The sequence below is a fragment of the Manihot esculenta genome, chromosome 14 (genome assembly GCF_001659605.2).
Source record: "Manihot esculenta cultivar AM560-2 chromosome 14, M.esculenta_v8, whole genome shotgun sequence".
Taxonomy (NCBI): Eukaryota; Viridiplantae; Streptophyta; class Magnoliopsida; order Malpighiales; family Euphorbiaceae; genus Manihot; species Manihot esculenta.
The window spans coordinates 25,624,465-25,645,578 of record NC_035174.2 but is presented as its reverse complement, the minus strand read 5'-3'; the positions used below and the strand labels follow the sequence as shown (position 1 = coordinate 25,645,578).

Sequence of the window (21,114 nt, the reverse complement as noted above, 5' to 3'; positions counted from 1 at the left end):
AATTAGTACTTTCATTAATTATTTATGAAAAAATTCAATATCTTAAATAAGTGTCTAAAAATTTTTCTTCTCAACTTTAAGAGTAGTTTAACTATAATATACGTTGAAAATACTAGTTGATATAACATTAAAAACCATGTAGACTGGAGTCAGTTAAACTTGCAGACTGAAAGTAGTTAGCTAAAAATAGACGCAAGCAGAAATTTAATACCTAAATTTAGACTGCATCTAACATTAGATGTTTAATTTTAGCCTTTTAAAAATGTTAATCAGTTAAAAATAGTAACTTTCAAGTTCTTACTTTTCAAAATTCTAGAATAAAAATTATTCTTTCAAAAATCATTTACTCAACCATCTCCTATGAATACCATGTGACCTTTACCTACTGTCTCACTAAAAGACAAATCGATTGAAGCACAACCTACCTCACTAAAAAAGCCTTTGAACACTTAGAAATCAGGAGAAACAACACCCTAATCCTCTGTTCCAAAACTATCAGTTGATACTGTTGCTCCAGCTCCTACAAGAAAATTTTCAAATCTCATTACACGAAAGTATGTGCATTATATTCCTTCTAAATCTCAATAAGCAATATATTTAGAATATTCAACCACTAATTAAATATAAATATAAATTAAATTTTTTAAATATAAATTTTTTTAATAAAAATTCTACTTAAAACTTTCTAAAAAAATCTAATAATAATAAGTTTCTTGATTTATTTAGAGCTACTAATTCAACTTGAATTGAAATTTCAAACAATTTCAATCATTAAAAATTGTTTTAATAAACTATACTTGCAATTTAAAATTCAAAAACATAAGCCTTTAAAATGATCTCAGCATTTTTAAACTAAAATTCACTGTGACGCTGCAAATAAAGAAATAGGGGCCATTAAGGCTGTGCAATCGGTCGGTTCGGTTCCGAACCGAACCGAATCGATAAAATCGAAAACTGAAATGTTAAAATTTTAAAAACCGAAAAAATCGATTATGAAGATATAACCGAACCGAATCAAACCGATAAAAATCGGTTCGATTCGGTTCGGTTCAAACTGAAATCTGCTGGGTTGGGCTTGGGGCCGAAAGGGATGGAGGGGTTGGGTGCTGGGTTGGGTACGAGAGGGGGCTTGGGCTCGGGTTTGGGCTTGGGCCTAACTACTAAATCGATTTTTCGGTTTGATCGGTTATTTAACATGTTTAAACCGAACCGAACTGAAAACCAAAAAATTTTAAATATATTAATCGAACCAAACTGATTATTTTGAAAAATCGAACCGAAAAATTAAAATCAACCGGTTCGGTTCGATTTTTCGGTTTATACCGAAATATGCTCTCCCCTAGGGGCCATAATGTTAATAAAAAATGTTTTATGCCTTAACTTTCTGCACTGTTTAAATTGTAAAATAGTTCTAATGTCATTAAATGAAAATTCTATGTTTATCTCCGAATCATTCTGAGTTGGCCTAAGTTTGTTTTCCTATACATGGCCTGACCTCGGCGTTTCACGTGGTGGTTAAAAAATGCCAGCCTAACATCCACAGGATGAAGCTTTAAAGAGAGAATAAAGCAAATGCTTTATCACTAAGAGGAAAATTCCAAACACTAATACTCAAAGACAAGTCAGTGTTAATCCAACTTTTATAACCACAAATCCTAAACGTCATCTCACATTATTAATTTATTCGGATCAACGCTAATTTGAAGAAACCAATACGCACCTAGATAACAATTTTGTATCAAATATTTTAAATATTTTTCATCAAATATATTTTTATTAAAAATTAAAATATTAAGAAATTCATATATGTCGAATACTCATAAATTATTGAAAGTGCGAAAAAAAAAAATTTTATTTAACAATAATTTTTTAAAAAAACAATTTTTTTTGAAAAACAATTTTTTTAAATGAAAGAAAATATTTTTTTTATTTTTTATTTTTTAAAAGTTTGATGTGAAATATATATATATAAACAGAGCTATATTTTCACAATCGTATCTTAAATATTCATTTTATTTTTTATAGTATACATAACTACATAATGGGAGCGAGATTAAATATATTGCACTACTGAAATTTAAATACTGATGTGTGATGTAGCCGAAAATGAGTTGGATATAACTGATGTGGTAGAAAATGAGTTGAATATGATCTGTCAATCTATAAAAGGAGAAGGTGAGGTGGTTGGGATCTAAAGGTAGTCACTCCGATGCTCAAAGCATTAAGTTTTCAAGAAGGGCGAGTGTAAATAGAGAACTTGAGCTTTTAGAAGAGTGTATTAGAATGCGTACCTTAAACTCTGTGTATGCTTTGCTTTTATATTGTAATATGATAAGGTTAGTTAGTGACTTTCCTGAAAATCCGACTAATACCAGCTAGTGGATAAGAGATTCCGTGATTGTAGGTGTAATGGGGATCTATTGTATAACATCTTCTAACGGTAACTAGATGTCATGAAAGGTTTGATTAGATACACGGGGCAAGCCTTCTATTATTCCGATCATTAATCATCCTGTTGACCGGGTCTTCTCTCATGGTGGTGATATCTGAGTGACCGAGGGTCACGGTTTATTAAGATTATGCCATGTGGTCCCATCACATAGTGACAATGCCTAATACACTTTAGGCGATTATTGTGCCATATCGGGAGTCCTCCATTGATATTCGATTCTTCAAATTCAAAGCTTACAACTATTTTCTACGGTTTGGACATGTGGTATGCCTAAATTGGCTCCCTGTACTCACGTTTCCTCATCTGTTCCGGTGATAAATGATGTTGCTTTTTGCTTCTTAAGCCGCATTTAAACCAGTCGTCATAACAACAGTATAAATTCTCCCTTTCTCCAATGATTACCACGTTTGCTCTCAATTGCTTCCTTCTTTTTTGAAAAAGCTTAAATACTCGGTTCACTCTCTCTCACATTTGTTTAAAGGTAATCCTTATATCATTTTCCCTGCCTTAAAAATGAATAGGTCTTCTTCGTCTTCTTCTAGTGGTAGCTTGACCTCTAGCCCTTCCTCCGGTAGCTCCATCTGTGCTCTGGCTCCCATAGTTCCATTGAGGGTGGTCTATGACAACGACAACCTGCTAGTGAATGACATTTCATTCGTGCTAACTCAGAGGGACATAGATTGTCTTCATGATCACTACCAAATCTCCCAAGAGATCTTCCAAATTTATGCTCCCAATCCGAATGTTCTCATTGATGACCAAATCCCTACTGAAGATATTATCATGGTATACGAGGAGCAATTGAAGGTGGGTCTTCGATTTTCGATTGACCCTTTTTTGTCGAAATCCTCAAATTCTATAAATTTTCAGTCGTCCAACTGTCCTCCAACAGCTGGAGAATTTTGGTAGCTTTTCGCTTCATCTGCTTCAATAATAATATTGAGTCAAGTGTAGTCCTATTCTCCCAGTTGTACTAGCTGGGTACTCGAAAGAATGAGGAGTTTTGGTTCTTCAGCGGGAGAAAGCGCCAAACTCTTTTCGATCAAATCCCATCTTCCCTAAAGCGTTGGAAAAATAAGTTTCTCATCCTCTGCCACATAGTGTCCAGGGGTTTTGGTCAGCTCCGAACCAATTGGAACGTGTATGTGGAGTTGAGAAAGGATGGAGTCCAACCACAAAGAGATAAGGAAGAGGCTCTGGACTTCCTCTAGAAGATGGCCTCAGCCCACAGAGTAAGTATTAATGTGGCAGTGAGGAACACTACCTTGTCCTGGTAAAGCCATTTCCAAGCAGAGCAAGCCCAATTGTCTCATTTAATTGGTCATCAAAACCCGAGGATGATCTTACCCTCTTCCTCAAAGCAGGGTATTTATCTTTTAAACACTTTTGTCTTTGCATGATTTTACTTACTAACTCTCTGTTTTATGCAGATATGGCTAAAAAAAGGAGGAGCAAGTTTGCAAAGGCAGCTCATGCTACTCGAAGAGGAAAAGTCGCTGCTAGTACCTCGACCCCTCCTCTAAAACGAGCATGGCGAGTGAAAGAGATTATTGTGCTGCCTCCTCCCTCACCTCCCCTTACTATAGCAACCGGGCCTTTAAATACCTAGCCTAAGTCTTCAGTTAAGAGCACTCCCCCCTCTCTAAGCCATCCCACTCCACAGAACTACGAGGAGGCTGGTACAGGAGCTCCTTGGCCTCGGAGTATCCAACAACTTGCCATGGAATTGACTTGGGTCGACTTGCTCCTTGAGAAGCATAGATTGTCTCTCCTCATTGAAAAAAATGCCATGTATCCTAGAGATCGCTAGAGACCGGGTGTTGTTGAGATGCATAACATGTATGACATCATCATCCAGTCAGCCATGGAGCATGCTTTGTCTGCCTACCTGACCAAGGAGTGCAACAAGGGCCTAGGAATGGAGTTTGGGGCTCAGGAGACAGATAAAAACCTCCAACAAGAGGAATCCGCAAGGCTAAAGGCTCGAGTAACCTAGGTGGAGAACACAATGAAGGAGACCCTGGAGTCTGTAGATAAACTCCAAGCAGACCTAGATGAAGCCAATGCTACAAAGGCCACTCTAGAAGGTTGAGCCACAACTATTGAGGATCAAGTGGCCAATCTTCAACAACAAGCCCAGGATCTGCAATCTCAAGTTCAAGAAAGCCAATCTACCTCGGACAAGATTGCTGACTAGAAGCTGAACTTTAGGAAATTATTGCTCGGGGTGGGGAGATGTTCATTGAAGGACAAGACTCTGCCAAGAAAGAATTACTCAAGTGCTTCCCGACTGAGTATTTTTCCTAGATTGATGATATCTTCCCCGAGGAGGAGGAGGATGAGGATGAGCAGAAGGAGAGGCAGAGTGAAGACAATCCCCCCAATCGGGCTTTTATTGATAATGTAATAGAGATAGATGAAAATATAACAGAAGCTTAAGAGGAGGCGACTGAAGATGTCCCTGCTGCCATGTAAAAAAAAACCTTTAATGAAAATATTTCCATCATCTTTTTGCCTTTATTTTTGCTATGTACTAGAATCAGTACTTGACCCAATAATTTATATAAACCAGTCATCAAAACTTTCGCTCATCTATTTTATAGATCGTTCAACATCCTCATGAATGATAAATAAATGCTTTAATCTATTTTAACGGAGCAAACAGTCGAACATTTTCCTGGGAGATTTTACCCTCCCTTGTGGCTTAATAAATTAATTTTAACATTTGAACTTTTGCATGACAGTCGCCTGCCTTATGGCTTAGGCATAAATGCCTTGAAAATTTTTTAATGGGACTAATACCCGATCATGTACCTGGCGGTTATCCATCTTATGGCTTAGACATAAATGTCTTAGAAAATTTTTAATGGGACTAACACCCATTCATATGCCTGGCAGTTACCCGCCTTATGGCTTAGGCATAAATGCCTTAGAAACTTCTTAATGAGACTAACACCTAGCCATGTGTCTAGCGGTTACCAGTCTTATACCTTAGGCATAAATGCCTTATAAACTTTTTAATGCGACCAACACCCGATCATATGCCTGGCGATTACCTGCGTTTTGGCTTATCCCTATAAACACCTTCCTTAATAATCGGTTCATGCTTATTTTGTCAAACCATAGTTTCATGTAGCTGAATAAAACACAACATATGAAGAAAAAAATGCCTCTTTAATCTTATTGATAAAATTTGCACAAATTACAAATATTTCAAGAATGGAGGATGACTAAACCATCTAACTTGGCTAATTTATAAGCCCCAGGATGAATAACTTTTGAGACCTTAAATGGTCCTTTTCAGTTTTCACTCAACCCACCAGATACGGAACTACCGCATATTACATCAGACCGCTTAAGGACTAAATCTGCTACATTAAAGACTCAGAGTTTAACTTGTGTGTTGAACATTTGAGGCATCTTGTTCTTGTAAACATACATTTTGATTGAAAATTTTTAGGATCCCCGATGACTCGAGATGTTGGGTCCTGAAACTGCTTACCTAGATCTCCACAGGAATTACCACGTCTGCACTATATACTAGTGAAAACATGGTTTTCCCTGTTGCTACTTTTGGAGTCGTTCTACATGCCCAAAGAATATGAGGTAATTCCTCAAGCCAACTACCTTTGGATTTCTCGAGCCTTCTCTTTAAACCTTGAAGGATCATCCTGTTTGTAATCTCGGTCGTTCGGTTGGTGTATGCTGAGTTGAATTGTAGGTCAGTATCCCATTTCTTACATAAGTCTGTAAACTTGAAACTTACAAACTGTGTCCTATTTTTAGTAATGATTACTTTAGGTGTACCAAATCATGTGAAGATCTTCTTACTGATAAAGGAAATGGTTGTTGGGTGGTGATAAACTGGACCACCTCTACCTCGACTCTTTTGCTAAAATTATCAATTACTACAATTATATACTTCTTTTACCCGGTTGCCTTGGGGAATGGCCAAGGATATCTAGGCTCCACTGGAAAAAGGGCTAGGGGCTATTGATTGCTGCTTGCATTTCACCTAGAGTTCGAGGGGCACTTGCATGGGCTTGGCATCTTTGGCACTTTTGGACGAGCTACTTTGCATCCTGCATTACTATAAGCCAGTAATATCCTTTTTTGGATGCTTTTCGAGAGATTATCCAAGCTCATTTATGACTTCTATAGTCTCCTTCATGGATATCTTTAAGGATGTTCTTGCCATCATCCTCCGATACACACTGTAACCATGGTTGGATGGATGATCTCCTATACAACCAATTATTTATTAGTGCATATCTAGAAGATTTTCTTATTATCTATTTAGCTGCTAAATCTTCTATTGGTAACTCGTCCTCTATCAGGAATCTGTATACTGAAGTCATCCATATGTCTACCACCTCAATTAGCAGAGTCTCCTATTCGTTGGTTGCTGGAGTGTGCAAGACGTCAAACTAGACAGGTTGAGTCAAATGTTGCTCTCTACTGCCACCATTTTTGCCAGTAGGTCGGCCACTTCATTGTTGCCCCTAGCTACTTGGTGAGTTCATAATCTCCCTACTTGCTATTGATTTTCGTCATTAGGGATGGGACTTTCTCTTCATATTTAATGAGACTTGGGTCTCGAACTTTGAAATGTCCCTACCACTGATTAACAACCAGCTATGAGTCACTAAAAATAATCGACTTTTGAATACATATTTCTTTGACGATTTTGAGTGCCATAATTACGGCCTCATACTCAGCTGTGTTGTTTGTGGCACTGAAGGTGAGTTTTGCCACATATTGAAGTTTAATTTTCGTCTGACTTTGTACAAGAATTCCTATCCTAGAACCCCCAGACCCACAGGCTCCATCCGCACATAACTACCACTCACCAACTGCAGGCTTGAAAGCCTCAAGGAGTGGCATCCTTTCTGCTACAAAGTCGACTAAACTTTGGCCCTTCATTGCACTTATAGGAATGTACTTGATGTCATAGGCTAATAGTATGATGGCTTAAGTGGACAATCGCCCTAAAAGCTCTAGCTTTTGATGCACATTCTAGAGAGGGTAGTTTATCCTTACCTCGATAGTGCGGGACTCAAAATAAGGTCGTAGTTTGTTTGCTAACATTAAAACTGTGAAGGCCAATTTCTCTAAAGGGGATAATTTAATTCTTCCCCTTTTAAAGCTTGGCTAGCGTAATAGACTGGGCTTTGCTATCTTTTGTCTTCTTATACAAGCACTGAGCTTACTGTTTCCTGTGTAATAGACAAATATAAAATCAAAACCTCACCTTCGATGAGCAAGCTTAGCAAAGGTGGGGATGACAAAAAATGTTTCAAATTATGAAAAGTCTCAACGCATTCTTGCCCCATGCAAATTTATTTTTTTTTCTTTTAATACTTTAAAGAACGGGAGACATTTCTTAGCCGAACATGATATGGATTGGTCTAGAGTTGTTACCCGCCCATTCAATTTTTGAACATCATTAATGCATTTAGGTGCTTCCACGTCCTATATGGTTTAAATATTATCAGGATTAGCTTCCATACCCCTTTCAAAGACTATGTACCCTAAAAATTTACTAGCCCTTACCTTAAAAGTGCATTTTTTAGGGTTGAGTTTCATACATGCTTTATCTAGCACATTAAAGACTCTCTTAATGTTGCTCGAGTGGTCTTCTAAGGTTCGACTTTTTACCACCATATCATTAACGTACACTTCCACTATCATTTCCACTATATCTTTAAAAATGCTAGACACAAGCATTTGATAGGTCGCCCCTACATACTTTAATCTAAATGGTATTACCTTGTAATAAAAAACTCCTTCATCCATGATGAAGACGGTCTTCTCAATATCCTCGAGATCTTTAAGGATCTGATAATATCCTAAAATTGTTTCCAAAAAAGAGACTACAACATGACCTAAGTTAAAGTCTACAAACTTGTTGATGGATGGGAGTGGATAATGGCCTTTTGGACATGCTTTATTTGGATCGGTGAAGTCTATGCACATCCTCCTTTTTTATTTGCCTTTTTGACGAGCACTACATTCATGAGCCATGTAGAATATTGAACTTTCTTTATTAAACCTGCACTTAAAAGTTTGTTAACCTCCTCCTTAATCACTTTTTGTCTCTTTGGGGCAAACTTTCTGTTCTTTTATTGTACCGACTTTATCGATTCATCAATAGACAACTTGTGGGTGATTAGGGTCGGGTCTACACCTATTACATCCTCTAAATACCATGCAAAGATTGTCATTCTGCACTTTAGTAGATTCACTAAGTTATCTTTTACTACACTATTTAATGCCATTCCAAAATGCACCTTTTTATCTGTTTCTAAAAGGATCTCCTCCATTGGATCTGCTGATTCTGGCTTCGTATGAGAATCTGATTTTTCTAGCAGATCAATTGACATTGTTGCTTTTCCGAGACTTTTTGTAGAGTACCTATAACAATCTTGCATTGAATTTTGGCTGCCTCGGATATGCATCAATCCTCCTAGAGTTGGCAACTTCAAACACAAAACACCCATATTAATTACTATCCTGTGGCAGTTTAAGATTGGGGGACTAAGTATAAAATTATAAGCGAGTGGAATTCCTACAACCCAAACTCTTCATACACCTCTCGCTTGTGCTTTTTATCCCCTAGCACACGCGGGAGATTAATGGTGCCAAGCACTGCAACAGTTTTGTCCTCTAGTCCCACTAACATATATGAGACTTTGGCAAGGTTATCTTTATCTAGGTCAATTTTATTGAAAACTTCTAAGGTAAGAAGGTTAACAGAACTACTTATGTCCACTAAAACTTGCCTTGCATCATACCTGTTCAATCGGACGATTATGACTAGAGGGTCATTATGCAAAGTCTCTATCGCTCTGTCAGTTGGCCCGAATTTCACCTCTTTGTTTCATTAATGGGTGTCGAAGCCAACAAAAATAACCTATCCAAATCCAACAAATATAAATTGAATATAGGATGAATAGGATCGAATTCATAAGGAATTGACACGAAAAATCTCCAATCAATAACTAGGAAAAATAAATAAGTAAAAAGGGGGTTATGATGATGAGTGAAACCAAAATAAAAAGCAAGACAATTAAAGAAAGCAATACTCAAGAGAAAATTAAATCAATGTAAATAAATTCTAGTTGAAGATTAAGATCCATTTCAGTTGTGAGAATTGATCGTAGAAACAAAAATATCTTTATTCATTCCAATAAATTAGTCCTAGTTATGGAAGATGCTCCACATAACCAATCTCCCTTAGGTATAAATTAATTACAAAACGTCCACTAATTAACTCTAATCAATAAACGATCCAAAGAACGTCTATTGGATTTAATTTATTAACCGCCTTAAGAATTAGAGAGATCCAATTCTAACTAACAAACCAAACCACGTGGTGAGTTTAAGTTAGATCATGCAATTCTTTAGTGAATTACACTAATTGTTACTTGTTGTTGAATAACTCAAGTAATTATAGACTTTAAGTATCCAAACTAACAATATATTATCTTGAAAATATGAACAATAGGCCCTATTGATTAATTAATAAAGTAAAAATAATAAGAACTGAAATTACATAAATATTAGAAGAATAAAAGATGAACAATAAAAGATGAATAATAATATTTAGATCTCACAATCCATGAAAAAACTTCAACTTCAACCTATCATCAACTAGAACTAAAGAGTTTAACCACATATGATTGTAAGAAAGCACAAAAGAAAGAAGGAAATTCGGCAGAAGAAGATGTGTGCTGCTGCTGTCAAAAAGGTGTTTAAATAGCAAGACTCCAGAGAAATCCTTTTGAAATTTTTCCTAAAAGAGTTTGATTTGAATATATTCAATGAAATAATTCTCTTGATTTGTTTCCTAAGAAGGATGGATATTCCCTAATCTCTGGGAGAGGTCATATCGTAAAATCTGCACTGAAACGTATGAGATGACGCATTTTTTACTGAAAAGATATGATTTTTTTTCCCCATTAGATGTGCTTCTGCTGCTGTTTGGAGGTTCGCCTAGAGACTTGGGCAACTCCTTGGTTAAGTCTGTTCAGCCATTGCACATAATCATCTTATTTTCTCATTGATTTTGGTTCATCTTTTCTATCCTTTGCTTTTCTGCAAAAATATGAGAAAAAATGTAGAATTAATAGAAAATTACTTAGATAGGTGATAGAAGAGAATGATAAAATATGCTAAATTTATGCTCTATTATTCGTCCATGGTTCTTGTTCTATGGACAAGACATCTTCAGAGGTACTCTTATTTTTTCCTTTACAATCTCTAGGTCCTCTTGCAATCACATGTATAACCCTAATATATTCATTGTCAATAGAATTTTCGAGTATTCTTACCTCAGTCTTGGGTCTCTTGTCTTCTCTATCCTTCCTGATGAACTTTCAAAGTGTGTCGTCCTTTATTAGCTTTTCAATTTTATCTTGATATTCTTCAGTTTGTGGCCGTGATCCTCATAGAAATGCAGTACTTAGTCATGTCCTGCCTGCTTGCTTTATTGGGGTTGAGTTTGGAAGGCCATATAACCTTTTTGTCATTTTTCTTAATCCACATCAAAATATATGTGTGAGTCATTTAATGGAGTATAATTCCTATACTTAACTCGGTCAACTCTCTCTCGTGACACAGAATAGTTCTTCGGATTTTCTTCATAGTTTCGCCTTTCTAGTTTGTGAGTTTTACTCTGATTTATCTTCTTATCCCTCTTAGTTTTATTGAGAAATAATTTATTTAATTTAAAGTTTTTAAAATATTAATTTAATTTATATATTTTAATATTTTTAACTGATTCTTAAAATTAATTTAATAAATAAAAAAATTCCAACTTCCTTTACCGATTCCAAATTTATAAACATTGCAGTTATATCTAAAATCGAAAATTCTCAAATTTAAACTCCAATTAAAATCAATGATATATATATATATATAAACTATTTTCAGAACACACAAGCTCTTTCTCTTATCATAATGGAACAATAATATTATTTAATTTATTATTATTTAATGTCCAAATAATATAAAAATATTTTTCAATAATTTTTATATGAAACATTAATGCCAAATTAATTGAAAAATAACAAGACATAATTTTAATCATATTTTAATGAAGAAAACAAATGCTTAGTTCAGATTTTTAATAATTTTAATTTACTTTTTTAATTATATCTAAAAACATTATTTTAAAAAAATTATTTAATTTTTATAATATATAAAAATCTATTAATTAATTTTTTCATTTTAAAAAATATATTAAAATATTCATATTTTTTTAAATTTATTAATTAATTCTTTTATTAATTTTAATCGATAAATATTTTACTATTTAATTCATGATATATTAAAAAATTTATTAATTGCGATTCAAATTTTATAAAAATATATTAATTGATCATTTTATATTAAAATAAAATTTTTAAAAGGAAAAATAAATATTTAATTTATCAAGTTTGATAAAATTTACTAATTAGTTATTTCATTAATTTTTAAAAATTTCATTAAAACATTCTAAAATATTAAAAAATTTATTAATAAGTCATTTATTAACTTTAGAAATTAAGTGTTTTAATATTTAATCTCCTATAATATAAATAAAATTAATTAGTTAATTCCTTAATTTTATAAAAATTAAACTAATTACTCTCTCCAACGGATAACATTTTAAATTTTTTTCAATATTTAATTATTAAAATTAACATATAACTAATTAGTAAATTTTTTAACACCTCAATAAAATTTTAATGTGTTGTATAAAAAAAAATTAATTAATAAATTTCACTAAATTTAAAGAATTAAATAATAATTTTTTTAAAATAAAAATATTAGTTAATAAATTTTTTTAAATTATATGGATTAACTAGTAATTTTATCTATTCTAAATTCTAGAGTATGTCATCCAAAGTTGACCCATGATGACAGGATATAACGCACCGCGAAGCCCAATCTTCTTTAGAGATTACTAAATCCGTGTCCTAGGGTGAAGTTGACAAGTCGACAACGCCTCAAGGATTATGATATATATGATCTTGTTTCCCATGCGTCTCCAGGTTGCCAGGTTACTGTTGTCGCGATTCCATTGAGGAAAATAGTTGAAGGATCAAAAATAATCAATGGGAAGTTTTGATGAGTGTAAGCCAGTAATGGCAATGATTGGGATCCAGTTCGTTTATGCAGGGCTTGCTCTTTTAAGCAGAGCTGCTTTTTTACAAGGATTGAATCCCTGGGTCTTTGTAGTTTACAGGCAAGGCATAGGAACTTTGATCATGGCACCTCTAGTTTGCCTTTCAAGCCGGTATATCCACAAGCAATCTCTCTCTCTCTCTCTCTCGTTCCTTGTAAAATCATCTTTCTCAGAGTTATATTTGCTGCAGGAGAAATTCATGCTGGTCCTCTTTTGGATTCAGGAGCTTCGCTTGGATATTTCTTGCCTCACTTATTGGGTATTAGAACCTGTCACTTTATTTTTTTTGCTCCTTTTTTTATGAGTTCGATTTAATATATTCTCAGATTTTGTGGTGTAATTTTCATATGAATTGAAGCGTTACAGCCAACCAAATTTCCTACTTTGAGGGTCTCTACTTAACATCTTCAACTGTAGGAACTGCAATGTCTAATCTGATCCCTGCTATTACCTTCGTACTTGCAATCATTTCGGGGTAAATAAAGCTAACCAATTTGCTGCTGCTTTTCTTCATATCTACTAGCTGTGGTCATATACCTTCAATCTATTTCACATTCAATTTTGCCCTTTTTTCCTTTGTTTCGGAACATTTTTGACAATTTTTTGTCTGAAAATTGACTAGATTGGAGAAAGTAAATACCTTCAGCTTGAGAAGTATGGCCAAGATTTTGGGCACTGTAGTCTGTGTAAGTGGAGCCATTTCCATGGCATTTCTCAAAGGCCCTAAACTATTAAACACTAAATCGCCACCACTAAAATCCTTCTCCAACCATGGAGGAGACTACTGGTTGCTGGGATGTCTACTTCTCTTTGGAAGCAGTAGTTTCTGGTCACTCTGGATGCTTTTTCAGGTAGATCCCATTTTATCTATTCTTACAATACATACGTATACTGATCGACCAACTTATTTTCACTATCTGTATCAGATTCCAATTTCAGCAAGTTGTCCTGACCACTTAGCTTCATCTGCGTTGATGGGTTTATTGGCTACAATAGAATCAGCAATAGTTACATTTTTTCTTGGAAAAGATCTTGCAGCTTGGCATTTGAATTCATTTCTTGAAATAGGATGTTGTTTATTTGGGGTAAGCGGTTCATCATTTTCACATGCAAGTCTTCCATTTCTGATACATGATTTGTGTGAATTTTTTTTTTTTTTTTTCTAATAACATATGGAGCAGGGAATTGCAATGGCTTTGTCCTTCTTTGTTCAAGCCTGGTGCATTTCTCAAAGAGGTCCCGTCTTCACTGCAATGTTCAACCCTTTGTGCACAGTTATAGTGACAGTAGTTGCTGCTATATTTCTACAGGAACAGACTTACGTTGGGAGGTAATGAATTTGACATATGATTTCTCAAAATAATTCAATTTGCTGATAGGCATATAAACTTATGATGTTTTCTTTCTTTTTTTTTCTTCATCGATCAGCTTGATTGGTGCTTTAGCTGTGATTATTGGCCTATATGTCGTACTATGGGGTAAAGCTAAAGATTTTAAAGAACTTAAAATGGAGATGCATAAGAAGCTACGAGAAGATGAGTCGAGAACTGTAGAAGTGATAATAGACAAATCTTTAGAGAAGAAGAATTGCAAAGCTGATGATTTGAAAGAACCACTTTTGTCGCTCAAATCTGCTGATGACGACAAAAATTGTACCACTTCTTAGTGCTTGGACCTCTATATTCTATGCTATCATTTTTACAAATTTAAGTACTTAACGAAGATTTGCTACTATTCTCTATTAGATAAGTGTATCTTTTTCTTTTCCTTTTTCTTGTGTTTATAAAATAAAATTCAAACATATTCCTAAGAAATTCTACAAGATATCAATTTTATTTTAAATAATTTTTTAGTTATAAAAAATGAAAGTCCTCAGACAAATGAATTGATACAGAAGAAATCAATTGATTAAAATTTTATAAAATTTTTAATTTCAAATAAGAGTTTAAGCAAGAGATTTATAAATAAAAAAATAAAAAAATATTTAATAGCAAAAAAGAACCTAATAAAAGTTAACAGCATAAACACTCACGAGTTTAGTTTGGTTGTAAGTACATCTGAGTAAATTTTGAGAGATTTCAGATTTTACTTCTCTCATTCTCAATTTTTAGTTAAAAACAAAAAAGAACAGCTCAGTAGAAAATGTAATATAGCTAAAACCACCTCTAAGTTGGTACAAAAAGACGCACCAAAGAACATTTTAAGGGATAAATTTGATGTAAGTGGATAATAAAGTTATTTGTATAATTATATTAATTAAATATATATATTTTTATATTATTACTTTTATAGAGATTTTCTTAAAATAATTTTTAAAACTTAAAACTCAATTACAGATTTTATTTCATCCATTAAATATTATTTCTTGTTTGGAATAAATTTTTTTAAAAAAATTCAATTTAATTTAATTATTTTTTATCAAATTTCTTATTTAAAATGGAAAAAAATTCTTTTTTTAATATATTTTTATATTATTACCCTTTAGAGATTTTCTTAAAAGAATTTATAAAACTTAAAACTCAATTACAAATTTTATCTCATCCATATATTTTTTCTTATTTGAAATAAAAAATTTTATAAGAATTTAATTTAAGTTAATTCTTTTTTATCAAATTTATGATATGGAATAATTTTTTTTAATTTATAAAATTTTTATTTTTAAAAAAATAAAATTATATATAATTTTTTAAGAATTTATTAAAATTTTTTCCCTATAAATAAATCATGCATACTTTAATTATTTTCCTATATCAATAATTTATTTACTTAAAATAGTAAAATATAATGATGTACATAAAATTTGGACCAAACCAATCTAATTGAATATATACTCTGTACTAGAACGATGAATCTAATTTGATCCGCTTTTATCTGTAAAAATTTTAAAAAAATTAATGTGAATCGATTTAAACTCAACTGAAAGAATTTTGAAAAAAGTGATGTTAAGATTTGAACTTTGACACTTGATATGTCTAAAATGAAATTGTGCTGAATTGATTACTAAGCTAAAAACGAGAATGTGATCCCGATACTCAAATAAGTAAATTGAAAAAGAGGACAAATGTAAAAAATTGCTTAGAACTCCATAGTAATTGTATAATAATGCATATATTGATCTCTGCAATAATTAATTTTTATATTATATGAAGAGAGAATTAATTATCGCATTTCTTAAAAATCTGGTTAATTTCAGCTAATTGATAGAGAATTTCGTAATTATAGGCTATTTGGTAGGGATCTGTTAGATTATCCCTACTAACATAACTTGATGTGAAGATTTTTTATTGATAGAATAACGTATCGACTTATTAGACTTTTTCACGTAACTATATTTTATGGTGAAAACTTATAACTATTTTAAGTGGTCGTTGTGTTACATCAACACTATAAACAATTAATTTAAACATATTACAATAGAAAACTTATTTCAAGCAATTATTATATTACATCAAACACTATAAGCATTTTACAATAGGAAAAGTTCTCTCCTTTTAAAGCAATGTTACAACAATTATGTATAATTAAGTCAGTACAAATTATTATATAAACTTTTTTTTGTTAAAGTTATATTATGTAAAAACATGATAAATTTATTCAAAAAACTATTTAATAAATGTTAGCCTGTGAAAAATAAAATATCTTAGTTGTGCTTATTTGCTATTTAAGTAAATCAATAATATGAATAATTTATTTTAATAGAGTGCTAAATTAAAATATTAAATTATTTTTAATTTATTATCTATTTATTTAAAATTATTAAGTAATTTATATTATTTATTTAAAAATTTATTGATTAATTCAATCTCGGTTGAATTTTAAACCTTTAATCTTTTTACTTTATTGGTTCAATAATTTGATCAAGTTTAAAAATATTGTATATTTTAATGTCACATGCCAATTAATTTATAAAAATGTATTCGTATAGTCATATACTTTTTTTGATACTTGATACTACATAACAATCACGCAAAGTAAGCCGCAAGTTGTCACTATGAGATAGGTCCATCTGGCGAGTAGGAAAAGTGGTCCAACACAAGGGAAGAAAGATCCATACACCTTAACACCGTGTGCATCATTAAGACTCGCCCTTCCCTCGATAGGGCGGGACTTGACACAAAATTAACGCTAGTAGGAATGGTCCAGCATATCCCCATTACACCTATAATCACATGATTGCCAACTTATTAGCTGGCGATATCCCAGCAGTCGGCCACATCACCACCGGATAATCGGATGGTTGGTGCGATTGGTCACTTTGCAAGAAATAAAACGTGAGGTGGTTGGCACCTGTGACGGCCACTCTGATGCTCAAGTCATTAATCTGAAGAAAAAGATGAATGTAAGGAATTACTAGAACTCAAGAATAGTTGTGGCCAACTAGTCACTCCCTCCCTAAAGAGCCTTAGGAACAATTTCTTGTGGCAGGAGGAGACATCAATATGTTTCAGATAACACACCCCCTAAATAAATAATCTAAAAATAATTTTAGATATCTAACACGACTCTTAACTTAGTAATATTTTACACTAATTTATCCCAATATTATTTTCCGAAAACTCTACTATTGAAAAATTACAGTTTTGGTCCCTAGAATTCTAGGACCCTAACACACCAGGCTCGGGATGGGCCCCACTGGGTCCACCACGCCCAAAAATTTTTTTCGATGTTGAATCGAGAGGTAGAGGTGGAGAGGGGGCTAACAAGCTTATTTGCAGGCTATACTGATGCCCACGTAAAGCCTAGCGCATGTCCAGGCCCTGGCCTTGCTGGCCCCGACGTATATTGGTTTTTGTGATCATTAACTCTTATACTATATAAAGAGGAAGTTAATTATTACATCTCCTGAAAATCTAGTTGGTTCCAGCTAATTAATAGGGGATCTTATAATTATAGGCTATTTGATAGGAATTTGCTAAATTGTCCCTAATAACTGTAACTTTATGTGAAGACTTTCCACGGGTGAAACTGCATATCAGCTTATCAAACTCTTGCCATGTAACCCTATTTTATGATCACAATTGATAATTTGGTTTGGACAATTGTTGCGTTAGATTAACACTATAAACAATTAATTTAAGCATATTACAATAGTAACCGTGCCCTTCTTTTAAAGCAACGTTACAACAATTATGTACAACTAAAGTCATCCAAATTATTATATAAACTTATTTTTTTGTTAAAGTTATATTATATAAAAATTTGATAAGTTTATTCAAAAAACTATTTAATATATGTTAGCCTATGAAAAATAAAATATCTTAGTTCTGCTTATTTCCTATTTAAGTAAATCAATATGAATAATTTATTTTAATAGAGTGCTAAATTAAATTATTAAATTATTTTTATTTTATTGTCTACTTATTTAAAATCATTAAATAATTTATATTATTTATTTAAAAATATATTGGTTAATTCAATATTAGTTGAATTTTAAACCTTTAATCTTTTTCCCTTACCGGTTCAATAATTTGATCGAGTTTTAAAATGTTGTATATTTTAATGTCACATGACAATTAATTTATAAAAATTTATTTGTATAATTATATATTCTTTTTGATACTTGGTACTACATAATAATCGTCCAAAGTAAGCCGTGAACCGTTACTACGAGATAGGTTTACGTGGCAAGGATCTAGTGAGAGGAAAATATGGTCCAATATAAAGAAAGAAAAATTCGGACACCTTAACACCCAATGCATCATCAACTCACCCTTCCCTCAATAAGGCGAGTCTCGTCACGTAGTTACCGCTAGTAGGAATGGTCCAGCATATCCCCATTACACCTATAATCACGAGATTGACAACTTATTAACTGTCAATATCTCTTATCAAGCAGCCGGCCACATCACTGTCGGATAATCGAGAAATACTAATCAACATCTTTTTACAGTATAAAAGGAGAAATTACAGGGACAAATGTACACTATTCTTGAACACTACTCAAGTTTTAAGAAATTTAGTGCAATCTTTATATTCTTCAGTATATTGAATTGAGTATTGGTGTAACGACCCGAAAATCGGACCGCTACCGGCGCTAGGATCCGGGTCGACTTAAGGCCGCCGGGACCCGTAGCAAGCCTGACATGCATCCTGAAAACCTGCTTAATCCCATACATGATCAACAACATACATAAAAATTAAAACTTTTCTTTCCATATACATCAACCAAACTCAACCTGTGCATAACATAAACATAACATTGATCCCTCTGTGGGATCTCATCAGTGCCCCCAAATGGGTGACCTAACATATGTTGAGTTAGTTTACATAAACATCATAAAATCTCTAAGATCATGTAATAAAAGGGATAACAACAATCTATGGTCAAGCACACACTAACATCCATATACGTCATCTCAATACATATCTATACTGAATAAGACATTACAATACAATTTGATCATGTCCATTGCTAGCTATTACATAGACAGGACTTCTTTACTCTATCCGGACTCCTGCTCTATACTGCACCTGCAAGCCTGGGGGTAAAGGGAGAGGGGTGAGCTAAAAGCCCAGTGAGTTGAACTATAAAACATAATAACACTATGCTCCAATGAAATGCATCATAACACAGACAATTCACATAAGGGTTGGGTGAACTTGTCACCAATTAGTCCAAGCTAACTCTGTGCCAGGCCGTAGCATGGGGTCCTGGTCTTCCTGTCATACATACATTACTTACCATTATCCCAGGGCCTCCTCTGGGCTCCTGGTCTTCGAGTCCCATTACCGTTCCAGGCCGTAGAATGGGGTCCTGGTCTTTCCTTACTCTGTGCCAGGCCGTAGAATGGGGTCCTGGTCTTCCTGTCATGGACTAATTGGGTCATCCAACATTCACCCACATCAACAACAATCGATGCAATGCGGCATATTCGTGAACACTAATGCAATCATCCTATTGCATAATCATGATGCATGAAACATGATAAAACATTTAATTTAAAAGATTAAGTTTAGTTCCACTCACCTCTGGCTGACTCTGACAACACCGAAGCAGCTGAACTCACTGCTGGGGTCCTCGGTTCCTCGGGTCCAAACCTACACAGGTGGACTCAAATGAGGGACCAAACATACCTGAACATAACTATAAACTACTACCCAAAACCCCCTAAAACATCATGAAACAACCATACAAAATCATGCAAAGGAGGCCTGGACAGGGCACTTTCGGCGGCAGGTTCGGCGGCCGAAAGTCCCTCCAGAGCCGAAAGTCAGGCAGGTTCGGCGGCACCTTCGGCGGCCGAAACTCCCAGACAGAGACGAAACTCATGCATGTTCGGCGGCACTTTCGGCGGCCGAAACTGCCAGACAGAGACGAAAGTCTCCTTTCGGGGGCAAGCTTCGGCAGCCGAAAGGCTGCTTCCCCAGCCACGTTCGGCGGCCGAAAGTCCTTCGGCTGCCGAACCTGGTTTCTGCCAAAGGGCAGAAACTTGGCTCCCAATGCACATTTCGCCTTCAAACTTATCAAACATGCATCAAACCTATTCTACAACACGCAAACGCAAGCATACATGTTCCTAGGGGTCTCAAACCATCATAAACCCCATCTACAACACATCAAGCATCCACATTGTTCAAGAACACACATTTATACCCATAAACTCCAAAAACATAACCATAACCTAAACATGCATTCTACCCCCATAGATCTACTTAAAACTTACTTAAAACATGCAATGAGCTTAAGATCGGGTCTTACCTCTTGAAGATCGAGAGAGAGACGACCTAAACTCGAAGTTGGGAGAGATTGGGTTCTTGAACCTCCAAGCTCCAAAACTTTGATCAAAAGCTCAAATCTTCAAAACAAAGTTAAAACAAATGAAAATCTCGAAAGATCTAGAGGAAAGACGTCAAAGATGGGTGAGGGGCGGCGGAGACTCACCTTGGCCGAAAATGGGGAAAAAGCTCGCCCGTTTTCGGCTAAGGGACCCTTTTATAGTGGCTGGTCAGACCACGTTCGGGGGCCGAATGTGCCTCCGCATGCATGCCATGTTCGGCGGCCGAACTTGAGGTTCGGCGGCCGAACTTGAGGTTCGGCGGCCGAACCTGGACTTCCCTCACTTATGCTTTCGGGGGCCTAAAGCACACCCGAAACGCATGCAAGTTCGGCGGCCGAACTTGAGGTTCGGCGGCCGAACCTGAGTTTTCCTCCAATGCTATTTTCATGCAAAAACTCATTTTCTTTCATGCTTAAAACATAAAACACATTAAAACATTTCATAAAAACATGGTTTTACCCTACTAGAGGCTTTCGACGTCCGAGATTCCACCGGACGGTAGGAATTCCGATACCGGAGTCTAGCCGGGTATTACATTCTCCCCCCCTTAAGAACATTCATCCCCGAATGTTCCTCAACTAGCACATGCAAGGCATACAACATATAATACACATAAAACACATGAAGCATATAAGAAACCAACCTTAGAAAAGATAAGGGTACTGCTGGAGCATGGACTCTCGTGTCTCCCAGGTGCATTCCTCTATATTGTG

General features: G+C 34.4%; 1 protein-coding gene across 1 annotated transcript; it reads left to right on the top strand.

Moving 5' to 3' along the window:
• The first annotated feature begins 12,410 nt into the window (after window positions 1-12,410).
• LOC110600372 (WAT1-related protein At4g28040) lies at window positions 12,411-14,367 on the top strand. The gene is made up of 7 exons (XM_021737217.1): window positions 12,411-12,734; window positions 12,814-12,882; window positions 12,982-13,098; window positions 13,246-13,474; window positions 13,550-13,708; window positions 13,805-13,953; window positions 14,052-14,367. Exons 1-7 carry the CDS (start codon window positions 12,553-12,555, stop codon window positions 14,287-14,289), a joined length of 1,143 nt encoding a protein of 380 aa, XP_021592909.1. The 5' UTR covers window positions 12,411-12,552; the 3' UTR covers window positions 14,290-14,367.
• Window positions 14,368-21,114: the final 6,747 nt, after the last annotated feature.